Raw genomic sequence first — 12682 nt, 5'->3', positions numbered from 1 at the left:
GGGCCAGTGCTAGATCATATAATAGGCAAATATGTAGTGACTTATGTACTTGGCCTCAATAATCTGATATCAATACTTTTTATTAGAGAAATACACAGCACTCCTGTACTTGGCGTAGTTTTTTACACGTAAGTGTTTTTTGGGGGATATAGTTTGCGTTGATTAGTCATTGACTCTATTCAAAAATCCAATCAACTTTCCGTGGATTTTTCAGAGAATTTATGAAAATTGAAAAAAAATCTATGGTTAGCGTATTTTTTCCGTCGAAATTTATGAAATAACGGTAAGTCGAGGCAAAAGTCAGCGTGAAAATTTGCGTTCATCGGACCTGCTTGGGTAGTAACAGTAATATGAACAAATTTTGGTTATATGGTTATGATACCATAAATACAGTTCCTTTAACTGCAAATATTTTACTATGCCACAGACTACTTCTTAAAGCAAGGCATTATATGAGATGTCGACGAAACTATAGGAATGTGCATCCTCATTTGTTGCCACAGTTGCAGCGATACATGGTTCATATTTTAAGGTTGAATCTTCATACGGGCGCCAATGTTCGGACGTAGGATTTTCGTTAGTGGAAAATGACAATTTTTCTCCAAACAGCTAGTATCCACCAAAGTACCGCGTTCGAGCGCTAGTGCCTGTACGAAAATCTAGCCTTAAGCAATAAACTAATAGCAAATTGCCTGCAAAGCTGGCAGTGTTGTTAAATTCTCTAAAAATTAATCCATCACTATTCACCGATAATCAGTGAATATTCAATCGTAATTATAAGTATACCACTGAAACTTATATGAAGGATAACATTTAAAATTTGAAGGTGATGAAGAATCATTGGTATTACAAATATAAAGTATTATAATATTTGAGAAGACTGTCAACATTCCAAAATAATATAATAACTATTACAAAGAATGTATTGAATATGTATTGAAAGATATGCGAATATGTATAATTACTAAAAAAAAAAGCGTGAAAGTGTGTAGTGCAAACGATATGAATATTTATGATGTGTTGAAAATCTTCGATGAGGTCCGCTTTCGTAGTATTCAGTTATTTATTTCTTAGTGTTTGATCTCATTTTTTCAAAAACTACGTTCAAGTCAACCAATGAATAGGCATTTCGTCTAAGTTGCATTTCAACGAATTCTTTAAGAGCATCGTATGCAGATATCATGCCCCGTGTCGTCGGTGTTACAAAACCTGAAAAACATGTGTGATAAATTCTGATGTTTTCATTCAGGTTTATTATTCATTTGAATGATATTGGTTACTATACTTACACTTATATTGTGGCTGGTGTATATTAAACATATGACGATAGAAACAAAACTGATTGTACAGTTTTATTTCTGAGTGCTAAAAATATCAATGATTTCATGAAATGGTAGTATAGAAGTATTATTACATATATCTAACAGTAATTGTACAGTTAAAAAAAGAATGGAACAGCTTACAATTCGATGCATAACACCATCATCACATTGATCGCATTTTGGATAGTTCTTATCAAAATCATTTGGCATTTGTCGTGTCACGTTACCACAAATTGGACTTTCACATTCAATGTGACCAATATAATATTCAGTAATAGCGTTTCTTATAGCAAGCTGTAAGTCGTTTTGAATAGCTTTAGCATATGTCCATGGTGGTACATGGCAATTGACATTGGAACAGGCAAATAATGCTGGCTGATTCTTAGAATGCTGTAATAATTATTTACATTTCAGAAAAAGAAACTTCAGCTTTACTTTAAAGAGTACTTACAAATTCAACTAATACATCCGTAAGCGTGATTTCAGCTAGACATTGTTCATTGCGGCACTTGAACTTAAAAGGAACACAGTATCTGTATCTGTCTTCATTCAATGATAAAGGGATTTCAATATCCTGCTCCTCGTGGATGGTTCGTCTAGACTTGTAAATGTGTGTTAAACCTATGAAATAATACCATTTTTATTAAAGAGAGAAGTATTTTATGAAATTGAAATACTGATCACGTATATAAAAAAAATTATTATAGTCACATCTTGTTTACAAAATTATTTATAACTAATAGAGCTATTCCGCAGAATGCATTTTCATTAAAAATATGTGTTTACTTATGATAGATTTAGATGCAGCCTTAGATTAATAACTACGTTTCCATCGTATAAGATTTAAATAATATTAACCAATCGTGTGCAATATTTGAGAAGAATATACGAATGTGATTGATTGTTCTTACTTAAATCGTGCACAATGGTAACGTAATCCATATTACCTAGATCCTTTGCCAACAGGACATCATCGATACTCTGTATGGGATTGCAAATACGCAGAACGACAGGAAATATTTGATTCATTAGATAATAGTCAGTATCCACTTTTAGCGTATCATTCTTCTTAAATTCATCAATGTGATATGCCCTCTCTGTTGCTGTTTTATTTGTACCATCCTAGAATTATAGATAATCGATTGACGATGCTAAATATATATTGGAAAGTTCATTCTCTTCTTGTAATTTGCATACATTGCATATAATATATGGAACGATGTCTCCACTTTTCCACATTCTTCCGCCCTTTTTGTTTAGTCTCAGTGCTACAATAACGTGTGGGTGTTTTTGATCAGGGTAGTCTTCCGGATTCTTGGAAAGTTGTTTTGTAATAACAAGTGATGATAGAGGCACTTGACCTTCTCGAACAGATTTTGCAATATTTTGCAAGATTTCGTGAATGCTTTCCAATTTCATGTCCAGAGATTTATCGTAGAAAAGTTGATCCAGAATATTTCTATCATTAAAAAAATTACATAATTTTATGTATCTTAAGAATTGGTTGGAATACGAAGTGTTAATTTGACCGCTGAGAGGTATAATTGGACAAGGACAAATTATATGTTGCTAAGATGTTTAGCTCTACAGCAGTTTGGGGCAGTACGGTAAATAGTTTTAGTAAGAAATACATATAGACTCGAACGTTATTAGATTAGCATCACAGTAGGTTCTGCAGTAACATGACATACACTCATTGAAAAATTCGTACATCGAAAAATATATTATTGATTTTCTAAGCATTAAAAGAGATGAGAAAAATCTTTGTTGGAAATAAGCCCAACGAGATTAACGATAAGTATCATGCAGTTTATATTAAAACAATTCTCTAATTCAAGGAGCCTTGGCATTCCTTGCAGCAGTCTTAAAACACACATATTCTCAACTGAGAGTAATAAATATTTTTAAAAACATTATTATTATTATATTGCATATTATTAACTCACCTGCCAGCCTCGCAAGCTAAATGGGACCAGTCTCGTCTCACTATATCCAGACCCTTGTGCTCTTGAACCATATTTAATTGACCATTCGGCAATTTGTTGATCGTAACAGCAGCGTACTTTTTTTTTTGCAAGAGCAACAAATAGCGGAATACACCATCGATATCTAGTTCCACTTTCGTATACAATTTGTTGACTTCCGTTTTAATCTGTCGAAATTTAATTTATTTCAAAATATTGAAAACATTTTGAATAATTGAGAAAGGGAAAAAAATCCATCAAGCTTTACTTTTTTGCCGACGTTAAACACTTCATCATAATCGACAAGATGAGTGTTAATCATTAATGAATCGGTATCTCCATAAATTACTTCATAATTTAACCTTTCTACCAAGTGCTTTGTATTTTGTAAGATTTCTCGTCCTTTTGCTATAATATACGCAATTCATGATGAATCAAATATGGAAATATCGCGTAGACAAATTTAATGAAATATTGTACCAGTTACTAAGGCAGCTAAGCCTTTAGCATAAAATCGACAATGAGTGGCTCCCAAGCATCCATACATGGAGTTTGCAGTTAACTTCAAAGCAAGTTGCCTGATATTATATTGCGTTTTTAATTCAGGTTTAATATATGGAGATTTCATAAGTTTCTTAATTTCAACACGACTTTCAACTAATTTACGTATTTCTGTTGGCACGATTCCTGGTTCTAAACTTTCTTTGGGAATTATTAAATCCTGCAAAGATTTTATTGAAATTAACGAAATTTTAATTTAATCTATTCTCTACATATACTAATAATAAATTGAATAAATAAAAGCTTGTCAAACTTGCCGCGCTATCAGCATAGGCAGCCCCAGGAACGGTCGTAAAACATAAATTATATTCTTGAATAATACTGGGATAGAGAGAATTGAAATCCATTAGTAAAATAAGCGTGTCATAGAAACCTTTCTTTGGTTCTAAAACTAAGCCGCCCTCATAAGCTGCTTTCTTTTTTCGTCGCTTTCCTACAGCACATTCAAACACATGATTTTAAATAAAATGGAATGAGGACATATAACGAAAATATAATAAAATATTGTAAAAAAATATAGGAAAAAAGTTGTGATTGACAAACAGTTTTAGTGTATTTTACCTTTGTCGTTCTGAACCAGTCTTTTATCTGGCGTGATATATCCTTTTTTGTTAAAGGCGTGTAATAACAGAAATTCATTTCGCTCTGCACGTCCAGCCGATAGCGTCCGAGACAAAATATTTCCTACGTAATTTTCGTAAATCTCAATCAAAACATCACTTTAACTGATTTGTGTAGAAATGCGTTGACCATAAAAATAATCCTACCAGCTATGCAGGTCAGTTGTAAAGCAAGAGGCATAACATTCAGTTCAAACATGATTGTGATAATATATGATGCTTCAGTCATCGTCATCCGAAGTAGATCTTCCAATTTTTCTTTTGAACTGTAAAACTTTTCACACTCTACGGGATTAATCTCTTTACAGTCATCCTCCTTTTTATGCAAAATCTATAATCATACATTGAGTTAATAATGCAATATTATTTGAATTAAACTTGATGATGAAACTTACCGCTATGCAGAGTGATTTTAAGTCGAAGCTTCGAAGTTTCAAATTCAATTCTTTAGCAGAGTTTTGAATGTCACAAATTGGACGACCGCAACATACTTGAGTGAAATTGACCTTATTCTAGAAAATAGAAATTTAATTAATATTTGAAAGTGCTCTATTAATTTCTTATTTGAACTGCTTTTTTAAAATCGGATATGCCGTAATACTTTTCATTCCGAAGATGCATTCGTTTAATATTAAATAATGCACTAAATGAAAATTTGTCGTCAATATAAGTACTTTTAACTTTGCGCCGTCTACGTCACAAAAAATCGCACAGCCGGCTACGTGGGACTGACAGACCCAGTAGCCGATAAGGAATCACCTAAAGTTTTATTAATTATTAAATGACCATTAAATAATAATCAACTACGGGAAACAGTAGTAATGTAAAAGAGTAGTGAAAACGTTATAAGAAATTTTGAAAATACAATTAAAATGATGGGCCAGTGCTAGATCATATAATAGGCAAACATGTAGTGACTTATGTACTTGGCCTCAATAATGTGATATCAATACTTTTTATTAGAGGAATACACAGCACTCCTGTACTTGGCGTAGTTTTTTACACGTTAGTGTTTTTTGGGGGATTATCCCCTACTATTATATTTAAATATAGAGTCATTATTATTTTTACGGTCTTTTTAGATGTGGGAAATTTTAATCAAATTCGTAAAAATGTTATCACAAGAACTTAAACAAGTTGAAATCGTGCGTTGTTTCCTATTATATCAGTCATAGATGGTGGCGGGTTAAACACCTAATTTCGAGCTACTAGTCAACAGGATGATTTCTGTTACTTATTTAACATCGCAATGTAATGCTTGTAATACAAAAACATACTTAAAGGGAAATAAGCTTGCTCTAAGACGTGTGTACGCTCCGAATGATGTCATGGCAATTATTTTCATAGATGAATTAATGCCGCGCTCGCGTTATCGTCAAGCCAGAAGTGCTGTTCATTTACAAATCCAAGTATTCTATTTTCATCCAAAACTCACTTCTTCGTACAATTCTTAATTCAATCAGATATCGGTTCACTTGGAATTTTAAATACATACATACATTCGTAGTCCCACTTTTTATTTTGCGATGGAAAACGTATAAAGTACTTCTATGTGTTTCATACAATCTTACATTCACCCAATTAAATTGGAGGTTTACTATTTACCTTGAAAAGTGGAGGCACTGAACGTTTTAGTTTACCGATCCTGCTCCAATGTGGTATTTTCAAGTCGATAATTCTATGTATTAAGACATCCAGTTGAAATGCACAATCATGACCAACTAATAAATCAGGGTCAGCATCATTTAGCAGTTCCAGCAATTTTTCAATTAAATCATATTCCGTTTCGCAACATATCACTTTTGTTTGTTGAAGTTTTGAAAGGTAATCCCGAGCATGCAGTGGCCAGGTGGTGCTTCGAGGATGAGTTACCACTATAAAGTTTACAAGACATTTTGTTAAGTATTCAGATACTTGTAAAACCTTGATTTTATTAGAGCATAATGCCTACAACAAATATGTTGCTGAAACGGTGGCTTAGGTGGCGTTTTATCAATTTGATATTTGCGATGAAGTAGAATTGCCACCATCAAAATCTCGTTTCTTTGCAATTTTAAATTTAAAGCTGTACGGATGTTTATTGTTGCCAATACCATTGGAGGGGGTGATGTATTTTGAAGTTCCATAGGCACAGAAATATTTTCCATTTTCATGCAACTGACCTAAAAATAACGTTCTTTCATTTGCGTTCCCATTTTTCACCGATTTTTTTCTAATAATTCTTAAGCTTTGCATATTGCAAACGTACTTGGATTTTACACCAACTGTTAGAATTTTGTGATGGCACTGGGCATTTAATATCCAACCAACAAGGACCCTTTATGTTTCTTTCAATAAGTAATAGTTCAAGAGCACTGACAGAAGATCCAAAAATGTGCTCAAAAGTGTTTCCAGTATAATTTGAATCTATAGGTGGATAAGAAGCGGAATATCGCACCTCTAAATAATCGGAATATGTAGGAACACCTTCCTTATCAAAAGCATACAATTTTGAGACTTTGCAGGAACGAAACGTTTTTATGCCCATTTTATTTGCATATTGATTAAATTCTTCATAAACGTCTGTTATGCTGACCTGCTTTGCCGCTAAGGTAGATTCGTTTTCACATTTCATCTAAAATTATGATGAATCTTAATAATAAATTATGATAATGCAGACAATGACTATAAATGCTGTGTACTCTTATTAACTCACATATTCTCTTGGTAAAAGGTAGAATCTTCTCTCAATATTTTTTACCATCAAAGAACAAGAAACATGGGTTTTAATGGACTCCATGTAAACTTTGCCAAATAGGAATACAACTCCAGGTTGTTTATAAGGATCTTCTAATGCATCCCACCAATAAAATCGAAATATTTTATTTCCAGCTTCATCTGTTATAAGTGGTAAGGTATCTAAGTTAACTAAAACTTCATTAGGCGGCTGTACACCAAAATCATTATCCCATGATTGTTTAGGCAAATCAACATCATCCATTATTTTCGCATGTTCAAACGAATCTTTTGGCTTTTTAGAATCTGTTACATCACAGTAATCTACTTGTTCTAATAATCCTGGGCATTCCTCAAATACTACATTCATTTCATGTTCAACATTTACTTCTTTACTCTTTTGTGATGTAGATTCAACAGAATGATTCAATTGCTTTGCTGCATCAATAATATTATTTTTGTTGGTATTATCTGTAATTATTGATTCCTTATCTATAATGGATTCTTTATTCTTGTTAATGGTAGCATTTTTCTTTATATGTGCTGACTCTTCATGTTTGAGGTTTTCACCTTCTCTTTTAGTTTTTTTCGAGTCCACGTAACTTAAAGGAAATATATAGTCAAATAAATACAAATAATGGAGTCTTCAGGTAACAAGAATAGTTTATAATGTATATGTTAAAAACTCACGAAACATTTGGCGTTGAACTTGTACAAATTTTATTTTGCATAACCTTTTTTTTTGGTTCTGTTGCAATGGACTCATTTTTCAATTCAGAAAGTAGTTCTCCGAAAATGGTGTCATCTTCGATTTTACTTAGAGCTTCCTTTTTTGATGGTGCATTCATAAACATAGATCTGATGTTTCCCTTTTTCTTTAAATCTTCCTTTTTCTTTTTCCTTGGGCCTGATTCTTTATGTTTGGCAGCTTGTTGAATACTTTCATCATCCAAATCATCATCAAAAATTTCTCTTCCATCTTCAATATAACCATGACCATCTATCCAAAAATATTAGCTTAGCTTTGAAATATTATAATACAACAGTGTAAGTAATACTAAAATAATATTGATAAATATTACTTACCATCGTCAATAATCCAATCATCATTTTGCCTCTTCAGGACAGTTTTACTATATTCCCTCTCATCTACTTCATCATAAATGTTCTCCAATTGGTTAATTTTATATTTGTGTTTATTACCTTTTAGCTGTTTGAGTTTCTCTAAAGCAGACAATCTTCCATGTTTATCTACCTTTTTACGCTGGCTTCGACCAGGCAAACACGGTTCTAAAATTGAAACAACATATAAAGGAAATTAGTATTTTGTAATGTAGAAAAAATCTAAAGGATACTGGTATAAAAATAAATCTGAAGGTATTAAAATTTTGTCAAACATTAATAATTGTTAATAACATGTCCACAAAAAATTATCATTTCATTTCTTTATTATTTCTACTACTCGTTCAGTTCTCATTTATTCCAAATATGCATATATTTTTTTAAGTCTCGACTGTATACATTTTTTTAAAACATACAATTATAAGTATAATATATATATAATAATAAAAAATGAAAATATTTCTCCTTTACATCAATGTTACAGCTACGAAATTTTACTTTTAAATATTTGTACAGTGAATCATTTATATATTTCTGTAGATCTTTGTCAAAAGTAAACAGTTTTTATATTCGTTATTATGATTGTTATAGGTATATTCAAATTACATTCTGCAGAAGTTTCATACCAAATTATTTTTATCATAAGTATTTTACAAAACACTTGCCTGGAGTTTCATCCATATTTCAATGGATTATATACGTGGTATCTTTAAAATGAAGATAGAATTATATACCCCAATTGTCCTGATGTATAACACGTAATTAAATTATTGAATAATAATAAAAAGCAGAGGAATGTATATTAGAGACCCGCGTTACAGAACAGATAAATGTTATTACATTTAATTTCGTCGTAGCCTGTATAGGTGTTGTAAGTTGCTGCCGTCAGATAATTTTGGCGGGAAATATCGATATGCATCTCTAAGGCCCTTCGATTAATCGTATGACTAGATAGCCATTTCCCGCTATATCGACAACCAACAATAACCGCTAACTTCACTGGTGAGAATTCGTGATATTTAACGAACGACGAGGTGTAAGTTTTTATTTATTCAGAATTGTACATTTATTTTGGTTTTGAAAAGTTTAATAATCTCATATTTTGTTTATTATTGTCATAATAGTATACGCACCTTCGTGAACTTCATTGTATTTCGCTAACATGTCTTAAACTTTTCTAATATACTCAAACCGAATATTTTATAGAGTAGTTGTATTTGGAGTATATACGATTTTTAATCTTTGTGATATCAATTTTAGTTTCCTAACCTGATCCTAAAGAGTCAGTTACAACGAAATTAGTTAAAATTTAAATGAGGACTAAAAGGCCACATTGAGTAATCACATATTGGGATTTGGCTCAGTTACCGTTTAATTGATGTCAATACAATTAACCATAAGGACATAAACTTTAGTATTTTCATGCACTATTTTAAATATTTCAATTCAGTAGTTTAAACATAGGTATGGGTAAAAAATTACTTTGTTTTGCATAGAGGTTGGATTCTGTAATAGAAAATATTTTCTTAAATAGTATATTGCTTATTTCTGCATGTATAACTATTATTTATTGATTTACTTTATTTGTTCAATTACTATACTTACAAATTATCAATATTAAAGTGGTAGTGTACTTTTTTTTTTCAGTGTTATAATGTCAAACGCTCACAGTCCAACACGATTCCATAGAGAGGCAGATAGTTTTTATGACCAAAATTTTACATTGGACATAAATAAACGTATGCATATTCCAAAAAGTATACGTGTCAATGGTGACTTTACTGATGAAGATATTCCTGGTACAAATGGTTCTAGTTGGAATCAAGTGCAATCCAGTGAAAAGTTTGATATGCACGTTCCAGATAGAATTCTTGTTGTTGGTAAGTTTCATCATTTGCATTGCCTATTATATTTTATGGTAGTTTATACATATTTTCTTCAGTTGAAAATATTATAAAAATAGAATAGACTTTCACAGAAATTCATGTTAATTTAATATTAAAGATCTGTTATAATTAAAATAATTATACAGGATATTTCACTGAAAGCATACACCTTGATTATTTCTGTATATGCGAGAGAAAAGTTGTACGGAGTTGAGGTTCGTTATTGCTGTTTTTTTTTTTATATCTTCCTCATTTTAAGATTGACATGTAACTTTGCCTTTTTAAATAGGATATTGTTTTTTTAGTATAAGAAATTGTATTCTACATTTTCTGAAATGTTCTGAGTGCTTGCAAACCAAATCCATCCAGCCAATACCAACATACTGAGGGTTAAAGTTATAAAGTGGAATTTGGTTATTGACAGTTAAGCCTACAAGAGATGGAGGTTCTCGTGACACTGAAATATTTTCACTCATCTCCATTAATAACAAGAAAAATTAAGGTGTGCACCTTTAGTGAAATACTCTGTATATGTTTGTCTTTACTTGTTCTCATATTTATAAATATTTGCACCAATAATTATTCTAATGTTTTAAGATTATTAAATTAAATGTAATTAAATTTGAATTTGAAAATATAATTAACTATTGTGTGCTTAAATTTCATTTTCATGGTAATTCTATAATAGGGTCAAATACAATATTACTCAAAAGTATTCTTAATAATTTTATATATCTTTTACAATGTACAATTATCTAAGCTTTTATATTGTTTTCTACAATTTTTGTATTAACACAAGTTAAAAATTGTTGATGTATTATATTAGAGCCCTTTGAATGCACATGCTGACTATATAGAACATATAGAGAGTTATTCAGCAATGAAGTTAGCCTATTAACCAGTTACCTGTGTTGCCCTCTTTTAAAAGTGTGTATCTAAATTGTGTTGCAAAAATGAAGGGATGACGAGTATATTCATAGAACAAAGTATGTGCAGTTGCTAAATTAACACTTTCAGTGCTATGAACGCATGTATGTGTTCAGTAAGTATTTAAATTTAAAGAGCTCCACACTCAAAGGGTTAATGAATTAAGTTGTAATGGAATGACTGTTTTATTTTTTTTAAATCAATAATTTTATTACTCACATTTATTTGTTTATTAATTTTAAACATTTTGTAACTTATTTATTCTACACATGAGGTGGTTCTCAAGCTCGTGTGAGTTAGGTGGGTCTGAGCCAATGTCGGTTGTTATAATTTTAAAATAATGACACAAAAGAGTATATTATCCTAAATGGTATACAGATACATAGTCTTAATAGAGGTCCAGCCTGAGAGGTGCTGAATGTTAGTATTATATGACAGTCTTAAAGCTGCACAAAAGAAAATATAAATACGTTAACGGAATGATAACGAGATACAGAAATCTATTAGATACTACTAGTTGCGTGATGAGATAAACATTATTCATTTAGTAATTCACGATAGCGTTAAGATCGTTTCAATAGACTAGGGATACTGAGTCGTGCCAATGAACATCTGTTATAGTATACACTGTGGTCAAAAGGGTTGATTCAGATTGCATAAAAGTTGCGCCGGTGAACAATATCGGGTATTCCTGAATTTGGTTACCGGGTTAACTTGTTGGCTAGGTTAATGGTCGTGCCAATCAACAACTTCCAATAGCTTTGGATGTGCTCAAAGGATTGACGAGAAGAATAGAAAAATTATACGATAGATTGTATGATCGATGGTTAATGATAATACTATTGAAATGAACGGCATATGTCGACGGAAGCGATATAAATGACGATAATAAGACACTGTAGCGTCCCAGTCTAAATGCACTGAAAAAAAGTTGAGAGGTGTCGGTTTGCCACCTTGCTCCACACGGTTTGCGTGTTTTGCGAAAAGTAGTATCTTTACAGAGCAATAGCAAAGGGATCTGTTTGCCTCCCTTGCCCGAGACGGTTTGCTCGTTTATACTTGCTGTAGACTGTCGAGTCTGTCGAGTTTGATTTTGGTGCCCTTTATATACCCTGAGCTTGTGGGCCAGGTGGCCTGAGGAGTGCGGTATTCACCCACGTCACGATGCCTATGTAATATTATTGTTTCTATGTATAAGGTTATTCAGGTAAGCCAAGTTCTATATAGGTGACCTGTATTATTAACAATGAACACGTTACAATATACAGGGTGAACCACGAATCATGATCAGTAGAGATTACTTTGTTATTAGCAGTCCGATCGGAAATGTTTTTATCAGCTTTTACATGGTTTCAAGAGAGCTTTAACGTGATAGTAAAAAATTACTGGTCAACTCTTTTTTTAAATGTTTTTTCAAGGTTACCTTGAATTTTTGGCAACTGAACATATAATTTTTTTACGCCTGTCTGTTAGAGGATTTCAAGACGAATTCGGCACATGTAAGGACATGGTATTTTTTTCATCCGGTTCGAAAGAAAATTAAAAAACTTTGTATCACAAGGAGA

At 31.8% G+C, this 12682-nt stretch overlaps 2 protein-coding genes across 2 annotated transcripts in view; one reads left to right on the top strand and one right to left on the bottom strand.

The window, feature by feature from the left end:
* Positions 1-844: 844 nt before the first annotated feature.
* Positions 845-9713, bottom strand: LOC107264868 (DNA polymerase alpha catalytic subunit). Its single transcript, XM_025082066.1, has 20 exons — positions 9438-9713; positions 8269-8472; positions 7873-8182; positions 7163-7784; positions 6716-7081; positions 6419-6629; positions 6073-6341; positions 4863-4979; positions 4615-4798; positions 4409-4531; positions 4105-4280; positions 3767-4007; positions 3555-3694; positions 3269-3474; positions 2520-2781; positions 2270-2444; positions 1774-1943; positions 1464-1712; positions 1290-1365; positions 845-1209 (listed from the first exon to the last, which is right to left on the bottom strand). The coding sequence occupies exons 1-20, from the start codon at positions 9466-9468 to the stop codon at positions 1064-1066; spliced, it is 4278 nt and encodes a 1425-aa protein (XP_024937834.1). The 5' UTR covers positions 9469-9713; the 3' UTR covers positions 845-1063.
* The window catches only part of LOC107264869 (transport and Golgi organization protein 11), a gene marked incomplete at its 3' end in the record, with an annotated part of 24122 nt that continues 20451 nt past the window's right edge, over positions 9012-12682 (top strand). Inside the window, 2 exon segments of the mRNA XM_015733611.2 lie at positions 9012-9306; positions 9952-10184. Of these exon segments, the coding sequence (XP_015589097.1) occupies positions 9959-10184 (226 nt within the window).

The sequence above is a fragment of the Cephus cinctus genome, unplaced genomic scaffold (assembly GCF_000341935.2).
Source record: "Cephus cinctus unplaced genomic scaffold, Ccin1 Ccin1_scaffold0198, whole genome shotgun sequence".
Classification (NCBI taxonomy): Eukaryota; Metazoa; Arthropoda; class Insecta; order Hymenoptera; family Cephidae; genus Cephus; species Cephus cinctus.
Note: the sequence above shows the minus strand (reverse complement) of the source record. Positions and strands in the feature narration are given on the sequence as shown.

Bases quoted from the DNA above. Each gene is read 5' to 3' on its own strand.
- LOC107264868 (XM_025082066.1), bottom strand. From the start codon at position 9,468: ATGTTAGCGAAATACAATGAAGTTCACGAAG. The intron at 7,082-7,162 runs GTGAGTTAATAA...TCATAATTTTAG, and splicing joins ACCTTTTACCAAGAGAATAT to ATGAAATGTGAAAACGAATC. The intron at 1,944-2,269 runs GTAATATGGATT...ATTATTTCATAG, and splicing joins CCTGTTGGCAAAGGATCTAG to GTTTAACACACATTTACAAG.